Source organism: Heptranchias perlo, chromosome 18 (assembly GCF_035084215.1).
Source record: "Heptranchias perlo isolate sHepPer1 chromosome 18, sHepPer1.hap1, whole genome shotgun sequence".
NCBI lineage: Eukaryota > Metazoa > Chordata > Chondrichthyes > Hexanchiformes > Hexanchidae > Heptranchias > Heptranchias perlo.
In genome coordinates, this window is record NC_090342.1 from 19,392,700 (window position 1) to 19,417,139 (window position 24,440).

A 24,440-nucleotide genomic window follows, 5' to 3' on the forward strand; every position below is an offset into this window, starting at 1 on the left:
TCACGGCCTGTGGGATGTATCCCGGCCCGTAAACCTATGTTTACTTCCCAAACCCCTTCTATGGAACACTGGTGGGCTGTTCCAGGATATACCAGGTTAGCTGCGAGCTTTGGCTCGCAGAGCCCTTTTACTTTCAGGTCCATCTGTGAGAGAAGCAGGGTCCAGCGAGCAATGCGGGCACTGCTCACTGTCCCATCCTTGATTCTCCCGTCCAGGAGCATCTGGGTGGGCGTGTGATGGGTGAGGAGGGTGATGGGAGAGGTGCCTGTGAAGATCAGCGATCTTTTCACAGCCCAATATGTGGCCAAGAGGTGCCTTTCACAATTGGAGTAGCTCTTCTCCACATCTGTGAGTATCCTGGAGGAGTAGACTACCGGTCTCAGCTTGCCATGCCGCTCTTGGAGCAGCACAGCACTCCCCGCTGGCTGCTACCTCCAGGAAGAACTCTTCCCCTCCATCTATGGCCCCTAGAGCTGGTGCGGTCTGCAGATTTTTCTTGAGCCTGACAAATGATGCCTGGCAACCCTCATCCCAAACCCACTCCACTCCCTTATGCAGGAGTCGGAGCAGAGGGGCTGCTGTGGCCGCATAGTCCTCAATGAAGTCTCTGCAGTACCCGGTTAGCCCTAGAAACAGTCTCACACCCATGACTGTGTTGGGGACTGGTAACTCCTGTACTGCTTCCCTTCTAGCTTTATCTATGGCCCTTTCCCCAGCGCGTATTGTCAGGCCCAGGAATTTCACCTCCTGCTGGCCAATCTGTGCTTTCTTTGGGTTCACTTTAAAACCTTCCTGCCCGAGCAGTTCCAGCAGTTCGGCCAGAAGTGGGCCATGCTCCTCTCTCGAATCGGTGAATAGGAGCAGGTCATCCACGTATTGTACCAACTACCTGGGCTGGCTGAAGCCCTTTATGCTGGGGCTATTGTGGAAGCCCTGAGGCAGACAGTTCCAGGTGTACTGTTGCCCTTTAAAGGTAAAGGCAAACTTGTACTGATCCTCTCTCCTTAAAGGGATGGACCAAAACCCGTTGGAGATATCCAGCACCGTGAAAGTGGTCGCGGATGCTGGGATACTTCCCATCAGGTCGGCAACTGCTGCTACCGTGGGTGCACAGGCTGGGATGTTACTGTTGAGCACCCGATAGTCCACTGTGGCCCTCCAGGAGTTGTCCGGTTTTCTAACCGGCCACAGTGGAGAGTTCACGTGGGTGGCTATCGGTCTCAGGACGCCCTGTTGCACTAAAGAGGACATGGCTGCTTCCATGTCTGGCTCCGCTTCCCTGGGGAAGTTATATTGCTTTTGTGGTCAGGCCATAGGGTCCCCATCTACACTGACCTCGAACCCGTTGACCCTCCCACAGTCGTGTTTGTGTGTGGCAAATGTGGCTAGGTGGGCTCGCACAAATACCTGGAACTCCCTTGGGGTATTGCTGACCATGAGTTCGAGGTTATAACCCTCTTTAGGCTTCATGGTGCACAGGGTCCCCTTCCCCTGTTTCCCTGGGATGACTACTACTCCGCCTTCCTTTCCTGTATTTGCTCCTTCCTCCAGTGTCCATCCTTCCCACACCCATAACAGTTGAGCTTTGTGCTGGAAGGGTTATTCCCTTCCTGATGCCACTCCTTCCTACCCTGGCCGGGTTTCATTTCATGCACTTTCCCTTTAGGTGGGCGTGCATCGGTTCCTTTACCATTACGGTAAGCTATGGTCAATTGTCTGATCACTGTGAGTTCGGTAGTCAGGGGATTCTTTGGGTCAAACCACATTCCTGCCGCGGCCCTGACCTGTGGCAAGCTGTTTGCCACCAGGCAACGGAGCCAGTGGGCCCGCTGATCCTGGTCCAGGTTAGCTCGGTTAGGCGTCCCACAGCATGCGCTCCTATACACTGGCCACAACCTGTCTGCAAAAGCCTGCGGGGTTTCTCCTACGAGCTGCACTGTTTTTTCCACCCGGGAGAAAGGACTTCCGTCATTCATCCCCATGGTCTCAAGAACTTCCTCCTTGAGCTCCCCATAATCACACTGTCCCATCTTACATTGGTCAGAGAGGGACTGGAAGAGCTTACTCTCCAGGGAGAATAGCAGCATTTTGGCCTGTTCAGCATCATTGCACTCGTTGATGCTTGCTGCTTGTTCCACTTCCCTGAAGTGGACCGAGGGGGTCCCCATTTTCAGCAAGTTTAGTTAAATGGCTTACCATGGCCCTAAGCTGTTGGGTGCCGTGGGGAACTACGAACTGGTTTTGGAGGGGTCCCTCATCCCCATTATCATTGGGCGGGCCGAACCTTTGCTGCCGGGCCGGGCACATCGGCCCCGGTCCCAGCCTCTCTTGCTGGGGGTTTTCCTCCTCAGCTTCTGCCCCTAATTCCACCCCACCCTCCTGCCAGATTTCGCTAAAGCTTGGCGCTACGGGTGGTGGTCGTGGGCCCTCCTGCTCCTCAACCGGGTTGTCCCTTGGCACTACCTGTGGTGTCTGAACCGTTCTCCCCAGGTTTCCTGTGAAGTCGACCTGGGCTGCACTCGGGCTTATGAGGCACACCATGCCTTTTGCCGTCCTTAGAGCAAGGTTCAGACTCTCTATCTGCTTCTGGCAGGGGCCATGGTCTGCATCCTCAAACCTCTGTGTGCTCACTATCTTATAGGCTGCCTGTAAGCCTTTTACTTTCTCCTCCTGCTCTCTTACTTGACTTGCCAGGCGGGCATTCTTTTCCCGCAACCTCAGCTTGTTGTTCTTGGCCTCAGTGACCTGACACTGTAAATATTCCTGCTGGGTCTTATGCTCCCCCACTAACTGCACCCTTTCCTGGTTCAGAGTCTGCAACGCTAACAGTAACTTCTCCCCTGCTAGGGCCTTTGTTTGGACTTCAAGGGTTGACTGCCGGATCTCAGCTGCCTGTGCTTCAACGAGCCTGTCCAAAAGCTGGATCTGATTCTTGAAGCACATCAGCCAGACTGCCTTTTCTATGGATTTCTTATGATTCTTCCCTTCTGTCCATTTAGCTGCAGCATCTACCGGGCGCCCAGCCTTTAACAGATTAGTAACCCACTTTTTCCCCATATTCACCTTACTGAACACATAATCTGAAATCCTCTCTTCCATTACAGTTCTCTCTTCCAAATCAGTCTCCACTGCATCGCAACCCTTTTGCCAAAGTCCCATCTGGGTCGCCATTTGTAGGGGGTGGTCGTGTGTGTCAGCTTCACCTCTGACTTCTGAGCGGTCCGAATCGCTCCCACTCCCTGGGTTCTAAACCTTGGACTTATTTGGGGGTTGTGACAAAGTGCAGCAGACAACTGATTTTGGTGCAAGAAACTTTGACCTTTATTCAAGAGAGGAAATACAACACAACAATCTTAACACTCTAATAAAATGGGGAACACTTCAGTACATGCGAGGGAAATTACAGTAGAAAGATACCTCACCCCACCCAAATCCCACTGTACTAGTTAGGTTGGACTCTAAAGGACCAGGGATAATGCTCACCAAACGAAACCTTGACAGTAATTCACCCAGAGGTAAGTCAGAAATAGATTGTAGAGTGGAAACTTTGCGGATCTTCGGTTTTCTCCTGAGTTGGTTTTCTTTGGTCGCGGTGGCTCAATATTACCCGGTTGGTTGGTGGTAATATTCGGTTGGTTGTTTCGTAAGGCCCTTGTTGCCGCGAGGTGTCTGATGGTCACTGGGACTGTTGCTCTGGTTTCTTCTTGTGTGTCGGCCTGCTTCTAGAGCTGCTGTCCTTCTCTGTCGAACTGCTTTCCTTGTTGTTCTGCTGGAAACTGCTCTTCTTTACAGACACAGGCAGAACCAAGACAAGCAGCCCACCACAGCCAGCAAGACAGAGAGAAAGCGAGAGAGAGCTTTCGCCTTGTGGCTGTCTCTCTTACAATGGTCTGTTAAAACAGTTCTTACAAAGTTCTTTGATGGCTTTTTGATGGTCCCAATCATATTGCAAATTGCTTCTCCCAATGTGTCATTGTTTTAATTCTGATTTAGAGCTTGTCACATAAGGCTTCCTTTTGTATCCAATGTCCTAGGTGTTGATGGTTTTGCTTTAAACAAAGGCATGGCCCCACCATGTCTGGAAAAGTTGCCTCTTTCAATGGGAGTGATTGTCGACCCCCTGCTGTCCGTTTTGCATTAAAACAAAGACATGTCTGAAGCAATAATTCTCCCACCTTCCACGTGTGGGTTGTGGATTCATCTGGTGACCTCTCACCTATCCTTCCATCTTAGGATTTTAGTCAGGGGCCAGAGTTTTTCCATACTCAGGGAAAAGGTGAATTTCTTTAGGGTTTTTCTCTGAGTTTTTGGGGGATCTGTGAATTTTGAGAATCTTACAGGGGGTTGCTGGGCAGCGGTGATGTGGAACATGGAATGTAGGAGAATCAATGACCTAGTTAGGTCATTGAAATTCTTCCCGCACTGGATCCATGTGCGGGAGATGTTGCTGCTGCTGGTGACCTCGTCTGCCACCTCGAGCCATACCTTCTTGGTTACAGAGTCAGGGCACTTCCTCCCATCCGCGAGGTAAAAGACTTCCTTTCTCCTCCTCACCCCATAGAACCATAGAAAACATACAGCACTGAAGGAGGCCATTCGGCCCATCATGTCTGCGCCAGCTCGAAGAACAACCAGGTGCCCATTCTAATCCCACCTTCCAGCACCCGGTCCGTAGCCCTGCAGCTTACAGCAATTTATGTGCAGTTCAAGGTACTTTTTAAAAGAATTGAGGGTCCCTGCCTCTACCAGCAGTTCAGACAGCGAATCCCATACACCCACCACCCTCAGGGTAAAAAGGTTTTTCCTCATATCCCCTCTAATCCTTCCACCAATCAGCTTAAATCTATGTCCTCTAGTTCTTGAACTCTCCGCTAGGGGAAACAGATACATCCTGTCTACTCTATCTAGGCCCCTCATAATTTTGTACACCTCAATCAAGTCTCCCCTCAGCCTCATCTGCTTTAAGGAAACCAACCCCAGTCTATCCAATCTCTCCTCGTAGCTGCAATTTTCAAGTCCTGGCAACATTCTTGTAAATCTTCTCTGCACTTTCTCCAGAGCAATTACGTCCTTCCTGTAATGTGGTGACCAGAACTACGCACAATACTCCAGCTGTGGCCTTACCAGCGTTTTATACAATTCCATCATTACATCCCTGCTTTTGTATTCTATACTTCGGCTAATAACGAAGAGCATTCCGTATGCCTTCTTCACAACCTTATCTACCTGTACTGCCACCTTCAGGGACTTGTGCATATGCACTCCAAGGTCTCTCACTTCCTTTACCCCTCTCAATATATTCCCGTTTACTGCGTATTCCCTTTTACTGTTTGCCCTCCCTAAGTGCATTACCTCACACTTCTCTGGGTTGATCTCCATTTACCACTTTTCCGCCCACTCCACCAACCCATTGATATTTTCTTGGAGTCTACAGCTATCCTCTTCACTATCAACTACATGGCCAATTTTTGTGTCATCTGCAAATTTGCCAATCATGCCTCCTACATTCAAGTCCAAATCATTAATATATACCACAAACAGCAAGGGACCCAACACTGAGCCCTGTGGCACACCACTGAAAACGGATTTCCATTCGCAAAGACATCCTTCGCCTTTTACCCTTTGTTTCCTGCTACTGAGCCAATTTTGGATCCAATTCGCCACATTTCCCTGTATCCCATGGGCTTTTACCTTTCTGACCAGTCTGCCATGTGGGACCTTGTCAAATGCCTTACTAAAATCCATGTAGACAACATCCACTGCACTACCCTCATCAATCCTCCTTGTCACTTCCTCAAAGAATTTAATCAGATTTGTAAGGCATGACCTTCCCTGAACAAATCCAAGCTGACTATCCCTGATTAAACCATGCCTTTTCAAGTGACAGTTTATCCTATCTCTCAGTATTGATTCGAATAGTTTGCCCACCACCGAGGTAAGACTGACCGGCCTATAATTGTTCGGCCTTTCCCTCATGCCCTTTTTAAACAATGGTACTATGTTTGCAGTCTTCCAGTCCTCCGGTACCTCTGTATCTAGTGAGGATTGGAAAATGATCCTCAGGGCATCCCCTATTTCCTCCCTGGCTTCCTTCATAGCCCAGGAAACAATCCATCCAGCCGTGGTGACTTACCAACTTTCAAGGATTCCAGTCCCTCTAGTACTTCCTCTCTCGTTATGTTTACTTTATCCAATATTTCACACCTCTCCTCTTTAACTACTACGTCCAGATCATCCCTTTCCTTTGTGAATATGGAGACAAAATATTCATTTAAACCCTACCCACATCCTCTGCTTCTACACACAAGTTACCCTTATCATCCCTGCTGGGTCCCACCATTTCCTTAGTTATCCTCTTGTTCTTAATGTACTGATAAAACATCTTTGGGTTTTCTTTAATTTTACTAGCTAATATTTTTTCATGCCCTCTCTTTGCTTTCCAGTAGCTGCTGCAGTGAGGCATCGCTAAATCTCGGAGTAGCCTTGCCCCTGTGCTGCTCCATATTGTGTGTTTTCTGGTCTTTCCTGCAGCAAAGGACTTTGAACAATGGCCCTTTAAATAGAGTCGCTCCAGTTGACAGCCTGTTATGCAGGTACACAGTCCGCCCACTGCGCAGTTTTCTGACGGCAAACTCGGAAGCCACATTAAGTGGCACCAGTTCACTTGCGACTGCGTGCAAAACAGACATTTTATTAGTCGGGTTACCCACGCACCCATTCACCCCTCCCCCCCCCCCCCCCCCCCCGCCGCTGCCATCCCGCCTCCATTCTAAAATCGGGACCAAGGTCACTATTGAAACAAAATAACTCTGTGACTATCTGTCACAGTGCTCTGAACCCCTGGTACTCACATAAATTGTACATTTGTAATTTTAATTATTCTTCCTGGTTTCTGCTGATGGCATGACTTTTGTTTTTAGTCATAAATCTGTATTTTGTATGTTTCCTTACTATAACACCATTTCCAGTCTGCTGCTCTAATTGTAATATGGATCATATATATTTATGGTTTTACCACTATGGGCATGTTCTTTGCATTCTGCTTTGTTTACTTGTGCCAGAACAATTACTGGTACAGTAAATCTCCAATATACGTGCACCTTATTATTTATTATTCTCTAATTCCTAAAATGCCCAATGATTAATACGTTTTTGCAACGATTAACAGACTTTTTTTTTCTGTTAGTACATTCTTTGGTTATTTTCATATGTATGCTAAATAAGGTGAACTACATATCAAGAACAGGTAGCCACATTAGTATTGAAGTGTGGATTCTGACAAGAACTCAAAGTGCAGCTGATCTGGTTCCAGAGTGTCTTAAGCATGCGTCTGCTCCCACCATTCCACACAAGATGAGCTACTGGCCTTTGGAAAGGTACCACGCGGAGTTAGCCACTTCCCTACAAAGAAGGAAGGAAGATCAGTAGATGAATTGCACTTTACTCCTCCTAATCCCAGCCATTCTCTGGGAGAACATCATCTGTCAGCTGTTTCAGCTGGGAATAAATTAAAGGAGGGAAGAAAATCATTAAATACGGAGGTGGAAGTGTGATTTCTATTCTAATTTCTGACTCAAACCTGATAAAATTTTCACTTCTTTGCCAGATTAGGACAAACAAAATAGTGTCGTGTCTAGAATATTTTATATTTGTTTTCTCTAGCTTTTTTTTAACTTATGGCTCTCATTCACCCATATGCATCCACCATTTGGGTGCAATGTCCCAGGCCATTAACTTTCCTTGGACCAATTAATGCAGCTCCATTACAGGCAGAAAGGTGTGCAGATTCAGGTAGAGCAAACTATTCAGGTTGTGTCAGGTTTTTTCTTCCCTAAAGGAGTGTTCAGCTGTGCATGGTGCTCCATCTAATGATAAGTAACAAAATCCACCCAACTGAGCCATACAAATTTGGGTCTCATTATGCAAGAAGATATTGTTTGTAAGTGGTGTATTTCACAGCCAAATAAATATTAATGAGTTAATTTAAATTCATTTCTACAGTGTATTGTCACAAAATAATTCTGGAAGGGTGTCCAGAAGGAAATGAGCTCATGATGCACAGTACAAATGCTGACATGATTCACTCTGCTTGATTAAAAAAGAAATGACAGGATAGCCTCGATATTCGATGGTGCCATGCCTCTGATATGGCGGGCAGATAAAGGGCATAATGTCTATCTGAGGCCCCCTCTACAATATTGGTTTGCTCTGAGGCAGCCAGCGCCTGTGTGGCTGTATGCAGGAAAACCAGGTCTACATGTGGCCTAACAGGAGTCCTTAAAGGGACCGTTGCAGGCACCACCAAAAAGGTAAGTTTGTTAAAAATACTTATCTAAATGTAGAGCCGGGAGGAGCAGGAGTGCTCCCGGCTCTACATTTAGATAAGTATTTTTAACAAACCACGCAGATTGCTGCCAGCCAATGCTAGCTCCCACTCCAATCGTGACCTCGACCTCGACCCCCATCCGATCGCCGCCACACCCTCTCCGAACCCAGCCACCGATACCCTCCATCCCGATTGCCCCTCTCCCAGTGGCTCCCCTGTCCCCATCCCCTTTAAGGATATACCAGTGACACAGTGGTATAAGTAATTTGTTTGCAGTTTGGTCTTTAATCAAAAAGGCTAGGAGTATGTCTTGTTCCAAAGCATAAAGGTTTTATTAACAAGTTAAAGATAAGCAGTAAGAGGTGTTAAAACACAATAGTACAAGTTGTAAGTAAATTATAACACATTGGGATACAACCTGGCAAAGTTTTACACCAACAAGGTTCCTGGGTTGTTCAGCCCCAAAAGCCCTTGTGATAAGATATTGAGCAGCCTAATCTTCGCTCCAAGAATATTCTAACTAGTATGCTTTAAGTCTCAATTTATATATGTTACAACCACCCATTACTTCTTACAGGACCTTGAGCCCCTTCTCCTCCCTTTTTGGGCAGGCACATCAAATCTGTTGACTTCTGCACATTCCACAACAACACAGAAACAGAAAACTAACAGTTTCCCATCCCTTGATCTTGTAAACATGAGATAGAAAATGAAGACAGGATGGCTCATGACGTGATCAACCAAGGACACATTAGTCAACAAAGTTGAGACAATCTCGAATACATGCAAACAATATCCAATGAAAAGCAGTGAGAAAATGCTGTTTATTACAAGTGGCCTGATCTTCAAGGCATCTTCTCCAGCAAGACCCCCAATTGGTGTCTGCAGCTTGCCAGTTTGATAATAATGAGGCCCAAGGCCCACTATGAGGTGTGTCTTAGGCCTATCCATTTAGACATCATTCCCTGCGCCCCCTGTATGCCCGTATTTGGGCATGAACAAATTTTTCTCCCTATGTTTTCAACAAAATTTGAATTGCCCCTTTTATATGTAAACTTTTTGTAACAAAAATATAACTGATAAAGTTCCATTTAGAGTTTTCTTTTTGTTATTTTTTTAAAAATATTTCTTGATTTCCCCCCCCCCCCACTGCTTAGATTTCCTTTCCTTGGGTAATAAACTCTCTTCTCAACATACTGCCAATGTTCCCAAGGAGACAGCTGTTTGTAAATGCATATTGACTCACACATTGATGTGGTGTTTCATTAGATGCAAAAGAAAAAAAACATGTTATATTTATTAGAATATTTACAGGCTGTATTATCTACCACCGCCTAGGTAGGGTTGCCAACTCTGGTTGGCATTCCTGGAGGTTTGATCACGTGATGTTTTGACCACATGACATCTGACCACGTGGCGCCTGACCTTGTGATGCCAACCACATGACAACTGATCATGTGACCTCTGATCGCATGATATCTGCAAATGTTATTGTATTTACCTTATAAAGGTTGGGTCCCCTGTCATAGAAACATAGACATAGAAAATAGGAGCAGGAGTAGGCCATTCGGCCCTTCGAGCCATTCAATATGATCATAGCTGATCCTCTATCTCAATACCATATTCCCGCTCCCACCCCATACCCCTTGATGCCTTTTGTGTCTAGAAATTTATCTAGCTCCTTCTTAACTATATTCAGTGACTTGGCCTCCACAGCATTCTGTGGTAGAGAATTCCACAGGTTCACCACCCTCTAAGTGAAGAAATTTCTCCTCATCTCAGTCCTAAATGTCCTACCCCGTATCCTGAGACACCCCAGCCAGGGGAAACATCCTTCCTGCATCCAGTCTGTCTAGCCCTGTCAGAATTTTATATGTTTCAATGAGATCCCCTCTCATTCTTCTAAACTCAAGTGAATACAGGCTGAGTCGACCCAATCTCTCGTCATACGACAGTCCTGCCATCCCAGGAATCAGTCTGGTAAACCTTTGCTGCACTCCCTTTATGGCAAGTATATCCTTTGTTAGGTAAGGTGCCAAAACTGCACACAATACTCCAGGTGTGGTCTCACCAAGGCTCTGTTTAACTGCAGTAAGACATCCTTGCTCCTGTACTCAAATCCTCTTGCAATGAAGGCCAACATACCATTTGCCTTCCTAGCTGCTTGCTGCACCTGCATGTTTGTCCTGGGAAATGAAGAAGAGCAAGTGAGTGAAGTGACAGTGGGTGACCATATTGGGGATAGTGACCACAATACAGTTAGTTTTAGCGTTATTATGTAAAAGGACGGAGTTAAGTCAGGAGTAAATGTTTTAAATTGGGGGAAGGCAAATTTTACAGAACTAAGAGGTGATTTGGCAGAAGTGGACTGGACACAATTATTTGAGAAATCAGTGGCAAGCCAGTGGGAGGCACTAAAAAGTGAAATTCTACGGGTACAATGCAGACACATCCACTCAAAGAAAAAGGGTGGCACTGCCAAATTTAGAGCCCCCTCTTATCTAGAAGTATACGAGGCAAGATAAAGCAGAAAAAGAAAGTTTATGACTGTCACAGAAAACTAAATACTGCAGAAAGCCTAGAGGAGTATAGAAAGTACAGGGATGGCAAAAAAAGGAAATAAGGAAAGCAAAGAGAGGACATGAAAAAATATTAGCTAGTAAGATTAAAGAAAACCCAAAGATGTTTTATCAGTATATTAAGAACAAGAGGATAGCTAAGGAAAAGGTGGGACCTATCAGGGATGATAAGGGTAACTTGTCTTAGTCTTACCTCAGTGGTGGGCAAACTATTAGAATCAATACTGAGAGATAGGATAAACTGTGACTTGGAAAGGCATGGTTTAATCAGGGATAGTCAGCATGGATTTGTTCAGGGAAGGTCATGCCTTACAAATCTGATTAAATTCTTTGAGGAAGTGATAAGGAGGATTGATGAGGGTAGTGCAGTGGATGTTGTCTACATGGATTTTAGTAAGGCATTTGACAAGGTCCCACATGGCAGACTGGTCAGAAAGGTAAAAGCCCATGGGATACATGGAAATGTGGTGAATTGGATCCAAAATTGGCTAAGTAACAGGAAACAAAGGGTAAAAGTTGATGGATGTCTTTGCAAATGGAAATCCGTTTCCAGTGGTGTGCCACAGGGCTCAGTGTTGAGTCCCTTGCTGTTTGTGGTATATATTAATGATTTAGACTTGAATGTAGGAGGCATGATTGGCAAATTTGCAGACGACACAAAAAGTGGCCGTGTAGTTGATAGTGAAGAGGATAGCTGTAGACTCAAAGAAGATATCAATGGGTTGGTGGAGTGGGCGGAAAAGTGGTAAATGGAGTTCAACCCAGTGAAGTGTGAGGTAATACACTTAGGGAGGGCAAACAGTAAAAGGGAATACGCAGTAAACGGGAATATATTGAGAGGGGTAAAGGAAGTGAGGGACCTTGGAGTGCATATGCACAAGTCCCTGAAGGTGGCAGTACAGGTAGATAAGGTTGTGAAGAAGGCATACGGAATGCTCTCCGTTATTAGCCGAGGTATAGAACACAAAAGCAGGGATGTAATAATGGAACTGTATAAAACGCTAGTAAGGCCACAGCTGGAGTATTATGCGTAGTTCTGGTCACCACATTACAGGAAGGACGTAATTGTTCTGGAGAAAGTGCAGAGAAGATTTACAAGAATGTTGCCAGGGCTTGAAAATTGCAGCTGTGAGGAGAGATTGGATAGGCTGGGGTTGGTTTCCTTGGAGTAGAGGAGGCTGAGGGGAGACTTGATTGAGGTGTACAAAATTATGAGGGGCCCAGATAGAGTAGACAGGAAGTACCTGTTTCCCCTAGTGGAGAGTTCAAGAACTAGAGGACATAGATTTAAGCTGATTGGTGGAAGGATTAGAGGGGGCATGAGGGAAAACTTTTTTACCCAGAGGGTGGTGGGTGTATGGAATTTGCTGCCCGAATTGGTGGTAGAGGCAGGGACCCTCAATTCTTTTAAAAAGTACCTGGAGCTGCACCTAAAGTGCTGTAAGCTGCAGGGCTACGGACCGGGTGCTGGAAGGTGGGATCAGAATGGGCACATGGTTGTTCTTTGAGCCGGTGCGGACACAATGGGCCAAAGGCCCCCTTCTGTGCTGTATCTTTTCTATGGGTCTATGGTTTTCTTTCAGTGACTGGTGTACAAAGACACCCAGGTCCTTTTGCACATCAACATTTCCCAATCTATCACCATTTAAATAATACTCTGCCTTTCTGTCTTTTCCTTCCAAAGTGGATAACCTCACATTTATCCATGTTATACTGCATCTGCCATGTATTTGCCCACTCACTCAACTTATCTAAATCGTCTTGAAGCCTCTTTGCATCCTCCTCACAACTCACGTTCCCACCCAGTTTTGTGCCATCAGCAAACTTTGAAATATTACATTTGCGTCCCTCATCCAAATCATTGATATATATTGTGAGTAGCTGAGGCCCAAGCACTGATCCCTGAGGTACCCCACTAGTCACTGCCTGCCACCCTGCAAAAGACCCAATTTTTTCTACTCTCTGTTTCCTGTCTGTTAACCAATTTTCAATCCATGCCAGTATATTACCACTAATCCCATGTGCTTTAATTTTGCACACTAACCTCTTATGTGGGACTTTATCAAAGGCCTTCTGAAAATCCAAATAAACCACATCCACTGGTTCTCCCTTATTTTTTCTACCAGTTACTTCCTCAAAAAACTCCAGTCAGTTTGTCAAACATGATTTCCCTTTCATAAATCCATGTGGACTTTGGCTAATCCCGTTGATATTTTCTAAGTGTCCTGTTATCAACATCCTGGGGGTCACCATTGACCAGAAACTTAAATGGACCAGCCACGTAAACACTGTGGCTACAAGAGCAGGTCAGAGGCTGGGTATTCTGCGGCGAGTGACTCACCTCCTGACTCCCCAAAGCCTTTCCACCATCTACAGACACAAGTCAGGAGTGTGATGGAATACTCTCCACTTGCCTGGATGAGTGCAGCTCCAACAACACTCAAGAAGCTTGACACCATCCAGGACAAAGCTGCCTGCTTGATTAGCACCCCATCCACCACCCTAAACATTCACTCCCTTCACCACTGGCGTACTGTGGCTGCAGTGTGTACCATCCACAGAATGCACTGCAGCAACTCACCAAGGCTTCTTCGACAGCACCTCCCAAACCCGCTACCTCTGCCACCTAGAAGGACAAGAGCAGCAGGTACATGGGAACAACACCACCTGCATGTTCCCCTCCAAGTCACACACCATCCCGACTTGGAAATATATCGCCGTTCCTTCATCGTTGCTGGGTCAAAATCCTGGAACTCGCTTCCTAACAGCACTGTGGGAGAACCTTCACCACACGGACTGCAGCGGTTCAAGAAGGCGGCTCACCACCACCTTCTCAAGGGCAATTAGGGATGGGCAATAAATGCCAGCCTCGCCAGCGACGCCCACATCCCATGAACGAATATAAAAAAAAGACTCTGGCATTTTCCCTACTACTGATGTTAGGCTAACTGGTCTGTAGTTCCCTGTTTTATCTCTCCCTCCTTTTTTAAATAGTGGGGTTACATTTGCCACCCTCCAATCTACAGGACCTGTTCCATAATCTATAGAATTTTGGAAGATGACAACTAATGCATCCACTACTTCCATGGCTACCTCTTTTAGTACTCTGGGATGTAGGTTATCAGGCCCTGGGGATTTATCGGCTTTCAGTTCCATTAATTTCTCCAGCACTTTTTTTACTGATATTAATTTCCTTTAATTCCTCCTTCTCACTAGTCCCTTGGTTCCCTAGCATTTCTGGGAAGTTATTTTTGTCCTCTTCCATGAAGACAGAACTAAAGTATTTGTTTAATTGCTCTGCCATTTCCTTGTTCCCCATTATAAATTCTCCCGTTTCTGACTGTAAGGGACCTACATTTGTCTTCTCTTATCTTTTTCTTTTTACATACTTATAGAAGCTTTTACAGTCCACTTTTATGTTCCTTGCAAGTTAACTCTCATACTCTTATTTTTCCCCTCTTAATCAATCTCTTGGTCCTTTTTTGCTGAATTCTAAACTGTTCCCAATCCTCAGGCTTGCTACTTTTTCTGGCAACATTATATGACTCCTCTTTGGATCTAACACTACCCTTAATTTCTTTTGTTAGCCATGGTTGGGCCGCTTTTCCTTTTGTGTTTTTGCGCCAGAAAGGAATGTATAATTGTTGCAATTCATGCATTCGTTAGGAACATTGGAACGTAGGAACAGCAGTGGACCATCCTGCCCCTTGAGCCTGTTCCGCCATTCCATTAGATCTGTATCTTAACTCCATCTACCTGCCTTGGTTCTGTAACCCTTAATACCCTTGCCGAACAAAAATCTATCAATATCAGTTTTTAAATTTTCAGTTTACCTGGCATCAACAGCTTGGGGAAACCAGAGGTGGGAGGAACTTTGGTTCCATCAGTAACTAATAGTAACTCACTGAAATTATGCCAATAACTAAAAGTAATAATAATAACACTCAGATTCCCCTCATTACCGACAGTATTACAATAACTCATATGATAGTCTATATGTAACTAGTTGTAATAGGTGTAATGCCCCAATATCTTAACTGTAACTAGTAGTAATCCTATAACCCACTGATATTCACCCTGAAACTACAGCCAGAATCTCTCTGCACAGCACAAGGTGCGGTCAGGCTCCCCAGTCGATGCCACTTTTAATAGGCCCCATCTCTCTCTCCCTATCTCCTTGGACTCTGGTTTGGACTCAGGTACTGTGTGAAGGTGACAAGTCTGAACTGGGAGGCTCGAGGGGGCACGTGGCCTACTCCTGCTCCTATTTCTTATGTTCTTAGTCAGAGTTGATCTGTAATTGGACTTCACATGTTAAAACCAGCTGGCTCCTGAACCAAGCCAAGGGATCGCACAAATCCCAAATCCCCGTCTCCCCCGACCACCCTGGGCAATCCGGGAAAGTTGGCAACCCTACTCCTAGGTGCTATTTGTGACACATTTCACCAGGCACTATCATTGAGACTGCAATACAACAGGAAAAATAAATCTTGTCTGAGGATACTGTCTGCACTCACATTTGTGCTTTTTTATATAAAATATTTGACAGGATATGTTACAATTAATTGACATGTGATCTCTGTACCACAGGCAGAACAAGGAAGGGCGAAACACATCTGAGCCATCAACACTGCACATCTCAGTTAATAATCTATTATTACTGTTGTGTGTTGAATTTTTGAGTTTATTTTTACGGGGCATTTAAGTAAGCTTTCCTATTTTTTCTCTGCCTGTTGTTGGCCACCAGGGAGTTTTGGACTACCCAGGCATGAGTCCCCTCAAATTTTCCTTTTCCTCTATAAAGAATGTGGCAATCTCCACTCAGCATTTTCCTGATTGGAGCAGCTTAGATCAGAAACTGAGTGAGGCATATCTCAAATCTGCATCCGTCCCCACTCCATGACACTGAATACTGTGAATGTGACATACTTTTGATATCTTATGTAAACAGAGGGGCATTAGATATTCCCACATTGGAGCCAAATTGTCAATTAATAAACATATACTATAAGAAGTATACCATAAGTAGTACTATAAGTAGTGCAAATCAAATAAACCAGACTAAGTAAAATTCATATTTTGGATCTCAAAAATTCAAAGTGAATTTGCGCAATAGTGTAAAATGCTTGATAGCGAATTGAAGCCTGTTTTACATCTCTCCAGATTTTTATTTCTATTGAAATCATGAGAAATGTAAAACAGGCTGCCAATTCGCCAGCACGCATTATGCCTCAGTGGTACTAACTTGAAAGCTTCACTGAATCTCACAGTGTGACAGAGCTGAATTATCATATGTAATTAAAGCTGAAGCATCCTTAAACCAATACTTACATCAGTTCAGCATCTTTGCATTGTCAGGCTTGGTAACTCTTTCAAACCACTGCTGTGAAATGAGTTCAACAACACTCACTATCACAACCCCAAATATGTTAGCATGTGGGCACATGAAATCTTCATGTGTCATGCATCCCAAAATAATTTTGTTTCTGAGTTAGGATGAAACATTGGAATGGTAACTATTTACACTGCAATATCAAAAAGCCATCCAAATCATTTCAATTTAAGTGCACATAAACCTTTATCAGAAGTCCTGAACTTGTAAATGACTAAAATTATTGATTGATTGTTCTTGAGTGTAGATGTTGAAGCAGCTGTGGGTTTTTTGTGGTAATATATCTCTACAACAATAACTTACACCTACATAGCATATTTAAGGTAGCAGAACATCCCAGAGCTTTTTATAGACATGCAGATTGGAGCCAATGCAGGAATTAGGAAAAAGTTAAGAGAGGTGATCAAAAGCATGTTGAAGAGGTAGGTTTTGATAAGGTTTTGGAAGGTAGAGAGAGATGCAGCAGGACGGAGGGGTTTAGGAAGAGAATTCAAGAATCCAGGGCCTTGATGAGTGAAGGCTGTGCCATCACTGGTGGGAGAAGAGGAAGGGTGGAATACACAATAGTCCAATCTTAAAAGATTGCAAGTTAGGCTATAGGGCTGGAGGGATTTGTAGAGGTAGAATAAAGGGAGGATATGGAATAATTTATAAATGAGGACAAAATTTTGAAATCAGTGTACCAAGGGATGGGAAGCTGGCGGGTGTTGGAGAAGACAAGGACGATGGATAAACATGACTTGATATGCGATAATGTCTGCATTGGAGAGAAAAGGCTCAGAGATGATCTTATAGAAATATTCAAGATCTTAAAGGGCACAAACAAGATAAATGCCAATATGTTTGATATAATCACATATTCTACAAGAGACCACAGTCTTAAACCTAGAAGAGGGAGGGTGAAAAAACAGTTTAGGTTTAACTACTTTACACAGTGGGTGATGAATGTATAGAATGGACTGCCAAGGGAGGCAAATGTGTCACCCAATTCAAGAGAGAGTTGGATAAGTCCCGAGAGAAAAATTTAATTGAGGATTCTTCTTACACATTGCAGTTCATTTAAAAGGAATATCAAACTCCATTTCAGTATCATCTACTAGAGTCAAAAGAAATTTGTAATATTATACCAGAAACAAATTTGTAGGATTGATAGTCACAAACCAATATTAGAAATACAGCTGGGCCCTTAATTGACTCTTATGCAATGCCAACATATCTTTCAGCAGTTCAGGAAATTTAATTTAAGAGTTGAACTAACTACTTTTCAAGAAGTCATTTTTCCAGCTTATAATATAATCAGTTATATTGCAAGTTGTCTTTGCATCTGTATTTCATGTCCTTTAAGGTAATCGCAAGATTAGAAGATCGTTACATATTTGGAAGTCCATTTGACCCATCTTAAATCATTCATCCAGAAAGATCCTAAAGTACAGACTTGTGCCCTCTTGTCCTGATCTTGCAATTTAATAAGGGATAGGCCATTTAAGACTGAGATGAGGAGAAATGCCCGAGGGGCCAATTTTAACCCTGTGAGCCCTTCTTGCTGACTTGTTGAGCCTCGTTGTTGTGAGGACCCCGTCCCCGATGCTTTCGCACGGGCTTTCTTCGTTACAGTGTTCACCGTGGTATAGCGGGCAAATCGCGTTGACACCAATGCGCCCACTGTAAGCGGTGGGGATTGTGCCACCAAAAACAGATTAATTGGTCATTCATCTTATTGCTGTTTGTGGGATTTTTCTGTGCACAAAGTGGCTGTCCCATTTGGTATATAACAGTTACTGCACTTCAAAGTGATTCATTTCAGTGAGCGCTTCTAGAGAAATGATAAGGTACTCTATAAATACAAGTCTCTTTTTTCTTTTTTTAATTAACGGAGCAAAAATTAGCCTAATATTTTTGCGTAAATAATATAATGCTAATCATCAAAATGGTAATCACAATACCTAATATTGTAACCCAAATAAGCTACTCAAAATTTTATAGTTAACTTATTATTAATATATTTACAAGTTACATGTGCAGGATCAATAAAGAGCATTTAACAGTCTCCCAATGTATGGGGTGGCTTTTTTAGCCATCACAAACTATTTGAGGTCTTTAAGTGCTACCTGCTGATTCCATAGCATCCTTTTGAATTAAGTCACAAGATCACAAAATAAGTTTAGCTGAAAAAGGTCCTTCAAACTATTTAATCTTTTTCTTCCAGAATGCCAACCCCACCATCTCCCCATTGCAGAATATAGAAGTTTCATAATTGAATCCAGTGCTCTGGCCCCAACCACCTTTTCCAGCAACCCAATCCAGTTGATGATTGTGACCTGTATTGATCAGATCTTGTTTTAGATGTTCATTACCTAGCACTTACATGGCGTGAATGTTAACTGCTACTTGCCAGTCCAAGCCTTGATGTTATCCGGATACTGCTATAGGCTGGCTTAAGTGTAAAGTGCAATGGGAACTGACTTGATCAGTTAGGACTCTCCAGCCTTGAAAGGAAATGTCTCAGCGGAGACCTAATTGAGGTATAAAAGATATTTAATATAATAGAGAAAATAAACCTGAAACAACACTTTTAGATATGCCAGGGCAACTAGAGAAGAGTAGCACTGGTTCAAAGTTGTGAAGGCCAATTGGGACAGCCATCGGGAAGTATTTTTCTGTAGACAGAGTAATCTAAAGTTTGGAACAGATTTGCAGAAAGAATGAAACAGTTAGGTAATATAAAAAGAAGACAGTGTGGTTGGTATTGATGAATTACAGGATCAAAGGGGTAATTCTACAATCCCACTTCCAATGAGGAGCCATGCTTTCAGGAGCTGTGGGTCAGGAAATCGGAGCAGCAATGTTGTAGCCCCATCATGCAACCCATGCACTCAGCAAACATAGCTACTTACTGGGTGCATGGAATGACACTTTAAATCAGCTGAAGGGATTGCTTCATGTGAACCTATCTTGTGATATTGTGATATACAAAAAGTATGTTATTTGGTATAAGGAATGATAAATTATACAAATTTCAGTCGGTTCTACAACAAGTGAGCTGGAAAAGGGAGGGGAGTGAGGAAAGACCAGGTTAACCTGGGAGGGTTCTGGATTCCTCAATTTATAATTTTGCGATAATTCTAGTACCAGTTCTCTGTACATTTGTTGGGAAATATGAACTGTGCCTTTCTTTCTAATTGTGCTGCAGCATAACAATGTCTTCTACAAAATGATTTACAAATGTAATGAATAATTTCTGATAGAATATTCTGATTTTGTGTTTTTAATAATCTTTGTACTCCTGTTCACTATTCCAATGCAATGAAATACTAATATTCATAAATATATTATAAGCAGAGCATGAACATGTGGGGAACTTGCTCACTTTAGCGGTGAGGCTGTTGTTCTCATTATGATGCTATACGCTATTGGCTTACAGTGGTGCTGCCTTTCTTCTTTAACACTGCTTGCCTCACGTGGATTGTCATTGGCTCTCTGTGGGCTTTATAATTAGCCCTCAGGAAATGTCTGGGTGACCCATGAAGAAATGGAAAACTTAACAACTGCTGCAAGAATGGTTAGTCTCCTCTTTATTGTTCTTTTTACAGTGATGCAGATTTACTTTGGCTATGGCACAATTCACTGCTTGCATGCTTTAAGCTTCTTTCTCATACAAAGATTTTGTTTCTAAATCTCTTTCATTTGTAACTTATAAATGGAAATGTATTAACAAAGCACACTCTTTTGATAACACAAGTAAAAAAGCCAAGTAGTAATCATCTAATGTTCTGAGCTGATGGAAACTTACTTTCCCTTTGCTTAAGGAAGGATTAGAAAGATTTGTATTACATTTCTGTCTATAAGGCAAAAGCAAACTAAAGAGATTTGCTTGAAACAGTATAAATTTCTCTCTAATTTTACCATTTGTCTGAGTTATTCTGTTTCTCACAGTTACCTTTTAAGAAAAATAAAGGTATATTTGTCCACAATATTTTGAATGAAAAAGCAATCAAAATTTATGTTATATAAAATCTATTGTTATCATGCATCATATGCTTGCAATTTGAACTGAAGGTGGGAGCTTTTTAACGTATATGACTAATCTGGTAATGGCCATTGTACTCATGTGTAATGTTCCTTTTTCAGCTGCTGTGATCTGCTGTTTAATAATGTGCTGTTAATCACAATATAATCAACCTAAGTATCTTAGGCTGGGAAATTCCTCAAAGCTGCTCCAGCTCCTTCGGCGTATTTTAGTCTCCAGACATGCAGCAGAAACCCTGGTGTTTCTGCCATACTTCCAGCAAAGTAATGCCGACGGAGCAGAAGCAGATTCGAGGAATTTCCCGTCCTTAGTTTTCTGGTTTAGAAGGCAGCACAACCCTCAAAAAGATGTCCTCAGAAATATTTTGCCATTGCTATCTTAATAATCTCAATAAGTGTTTTTTTATGGTCACACTACATTTCACTCACTTTTGATATAAACACATTATAATAGATTTTCTGATTAGGCTTCCACCATTTGCAAAAGTTCTTTGAATAACAAAAAACCTGGCAAAACCGAGCTCTTGAAGCAATAAATGAGGGGTCAATTTTCGGATGGCCGAGCGGGTGCGCTCATGTGGTGGGGGGGGGGGGGTTCCTAAAGTTGGGGATTCCCGGAGCGGGTCCGGAGCCCGGCTCCAACCCGCCCACTTCCGGGTTCCCCAATGATGCGAATCGGTGCGCGCGCAGCCCCCGCATGCGGGACTTCCACCGGCAATCAAAGCCAGCGGGATCCCACTTAAGATCATTATCTGGGTGCTTGAGGTCGTTTACAGACCTCATTAGTTGAAGATTTTAGGAAGATTCGAATTTTGGACTACCCAGAGCGTGTTTCCCTGTTTAAACAGATGTGTTGCAGCCAGCAGCCAGTGGCAGCTGCAAAGGTCCATTTAACAGGTGCGGGGTAAACCCTCATTCATTGCAGCAGGGCATTCTGTCACCTCAGACAAAGTTTTGCCTGCATCACCGTTGTCTCCACACTCCAAATTATTAAATCATACCCTAAACTCTGCTGTCCAAACACATTTACCTACTTTGTGGACCCCCTCACACTCACACCGTCAGGATGGGGGTGGTCCATTACTGCATTCTTCACTCCATTGGAGGACGAGCAACATCACCAGCCTCGCCAGGCATGCCGTCCACCTCCGCCATGTAGAGCTACACAACACAGTGCTGCGCAACAGGCACCTGAACAAAGTAGTTGTGAAACTACACATACACCCACTATAGAGTGACCCAATGGGTGGCATCAAGGGTGTTCATGGAGAACCTCATGAAAGGGCATTATTGCACAAGCCAGTCAAGAATGGCCAAGACATGGCAGTAGTGGTGACAATATATGTAATGTGAGTTGATCAGAAATCAAATATAAGTAAAAACCATGACAAACCCTCAAACACCCTTGTGCATCCCCTTCATGCTCACGACACGTTTGCCTTACGCTTCCTACTACACATACGTGATGCATGCCCTGTGGCTGCAGCACAGGTAGTGGCAGGTTGGGTGAGGCTTACCGCAAAAGAAATGCATGAGAGGGTGAGTCTGAGATGGAGCCATGAGATTGTATGAGGATTGGGTTGAGTGGTAGTGGTGGGATGAGTACTGGGGAGGTGAGTAAGTGCAGGTAAGATGAGGAGGAGCTTTAAGTGGGTGTGAGGAGTGATGTGATAGAGTAGTGTTGGCAATGCAGAAGGAGCTGTGGGGTGGGGGCGGTGATGTGGCAGATGGAGTGTAGGGGAATGAATAAGTGTACTCACTTCGGCTGACCTACTTAGGTCATTGAAGCGCCTCCTGCACTGTATGCAGGTGCGTGATATGTTGGTGGTGCTGGTGACCTCCTTTGCCACCTCGAGCCAGGCCTTCTTGGTGGCAGAGGCAGGCCACTTCCTCCCGTCCGCCGGGGAGAAGATCTCTGTCCTCCCCCTCCTCCTCACCCCATCCAGTAAGACCTGGAGTGAGGCATCATTAAACCTGGGAGCAGCCTTCCCCTGGGCTGCTCCATGCTGTAATTTTGGCTCCTTTCTGCAGCATTAGTCAGTGGAGGACTGCGCCTTTAAATAGGGCTCTTCCAGCTGACAGCCTATGATGCGGGTGCGCAGTCCGCCCACTGCGCAGCTTTCCAGCGTGAAACCCAGAAGCCAAGGTAAGTGGCTTCAATTTACTTACAATCGCATGGGGAACCCACCGATTTTACTGGGTGGGTTACCCACACGTCCAGTCGACCCCCCACTGGCAACCCGGCTCCCTCCTAATATCGGGCCCTGAGTGTGTGGTCAAGTGGTGGAATGACACAACACTTCGTTTGGTTGGCAAAGTGTCACTGTTGCAGAATGCAGTGGGAGTGAAAAGGACAACTCTGCTTTTCCATTCTAGAGCACACTCCTTATAGGGCAGCACTGCAGAAGTCTGCAAGGAGACAGAGGAAGAGAACATAAGGACTCAGCAGACCACGACAGCCACTGACAATGGTAAACCTATGGTGCATGTTGGCTGCAGGTGTTCTTGCAGCAGATGGCACAGCTTTCCTTCTGGCTGTCTGATTGTTACATAGCAATGGCTAAATACTTTCTTATTTTTAAAAAACATATTTTTACTTCCCATCAAAATAAGTTATAGCTTAATCAAAAAAACAGATTTTATCACTATCTCATTATGAACAATAACATAGTGCATTACGTAAAATAAAAAAGGAACATTAAACTAAATAGTTTAAAGATGCAATAATTCAAGGGAATAAAATGTTTTTTAAAACCCTGCAAGAGCTGGAGATCTGAAATAGAAACTGAAAATGTTGGAAACAAACAGCAAGTCTATCAGCATTTGTGGAAAGAACAGATGAGTTAACATTCTGGTGAAAGGCTGTTGGTTGAAACATTTACTTCTTCACTTTACAGATGTTGACTGACCTGAAATGTGTGTGCAGCATTTCCTGTTTCTGTTAATAATTCAAGGGGTTCAATGTCCTGTGGTAGCATACTGGTTAACATGTTTGCATTACATTTCTTTGTGCAAGTTTTAATACAGTCACTATAATGGCTTAACGACGGTGTTAAAATAACACATAATGGAATATAATAACACATAATGGAATATTATGTGAACCCATTAACCAATGCACTAGCAAACAAAATTAATTCCCCCACCCCACCCAGTCTACTTACAAACATCACTGCTCACAGCTTGATCTTCAAAAAACTGAAAGCCTGTCACAGGAAAATAGGAGCTCAACTTGTGTTGTCACTGCATACCAATGATTTTCCGCCATTATGAAATCAAATGCAGATGCACAAGACAAGCCACTGCATAAATTTAAAATCTAGCTAAAAGCAATGTGTAAAGATAATTTGTAAACAATTTTACAACACCAAGTTATAGTCCAACAATTTTATTTTAAAATCCACAAGCTTTCGGAGGCTTCCTCCTTCCTCTAGTGAATGTGGAAATGAAATCCTCAAACCTATCGCATTTATAAATCACAGAACAATGCCTGGTGATTACAGATAGTCTTTTCAACTGCCCGTTGCCAAGGCAACCAAAGTGTTCAGACAGACAGATGTTACCTACAGGGCCACCGAATATACAAACGGCCAGAACTAAAAAAACAGATGATGTGGAGATGCCAATTTAAAAAAAACAGAGCGAGAGAGGCAGAAACATAGAAACATCCGGAAGGAAAAGACAGCAATTGACCCGTTATATTAAAAACAGATAACATTTGTTCGCTGGTGGGGTAACGTGTAGCGTAACATGAACCCAAGATCCCGGTTGAGGCCGTCCTCATGGGTGCGGAACTTGGCTATCAATTTCTGCTCGACGATTTTGCATTGTTGAGTGTCTCGAAGGCCGCCTTGGAGAACGCTTACCCGAAGGTCGGTGACTGAATGTCCTTGACTGCTGAAGTGTTCCCCGACTGGGAGGGAACCCTCCTGTCTGGCGATTGTTGCGTGGTGTCCGTTCATTCGTTGTCGCAGCGTTTGCATGGTCTCGCCAATGTACCATGCTCTGGGGCATCCTTTCCTGCAACGTATGAGGTAGACAACGTTGGCCGAGTCACAGGAGTATGAACCATGCACCTGGTGGGTGGTGTCCTCTCGTGTGATGGTGGTATCTGTGT

At 44.0% G+C, this 24,440-nt stretch overlaps 1 protein-coding gene across 1 annotated transcript in view; it reads left to right on the forward strand.

The window, feature by feature from the left end:
- The window catches only part of ppfia2 (PTPRF interacting protein alpha 2), a 413,910-nt gene that overhangs the window by 354,124 nt on the left and 35,346 nt on the right, over positions 1–24,440 (forward strand). Inside the window, exon 23 of the mRNA XM_067999463.1 lies at positions 19,794–19,854. Coding sequence (XP_067855564.1) covers positions 19,794–19,854 — 61 coding nt within the window. The remainder of the gene's footprint in view (positions 1–19,793; positions 19,855–24,440) is intronic.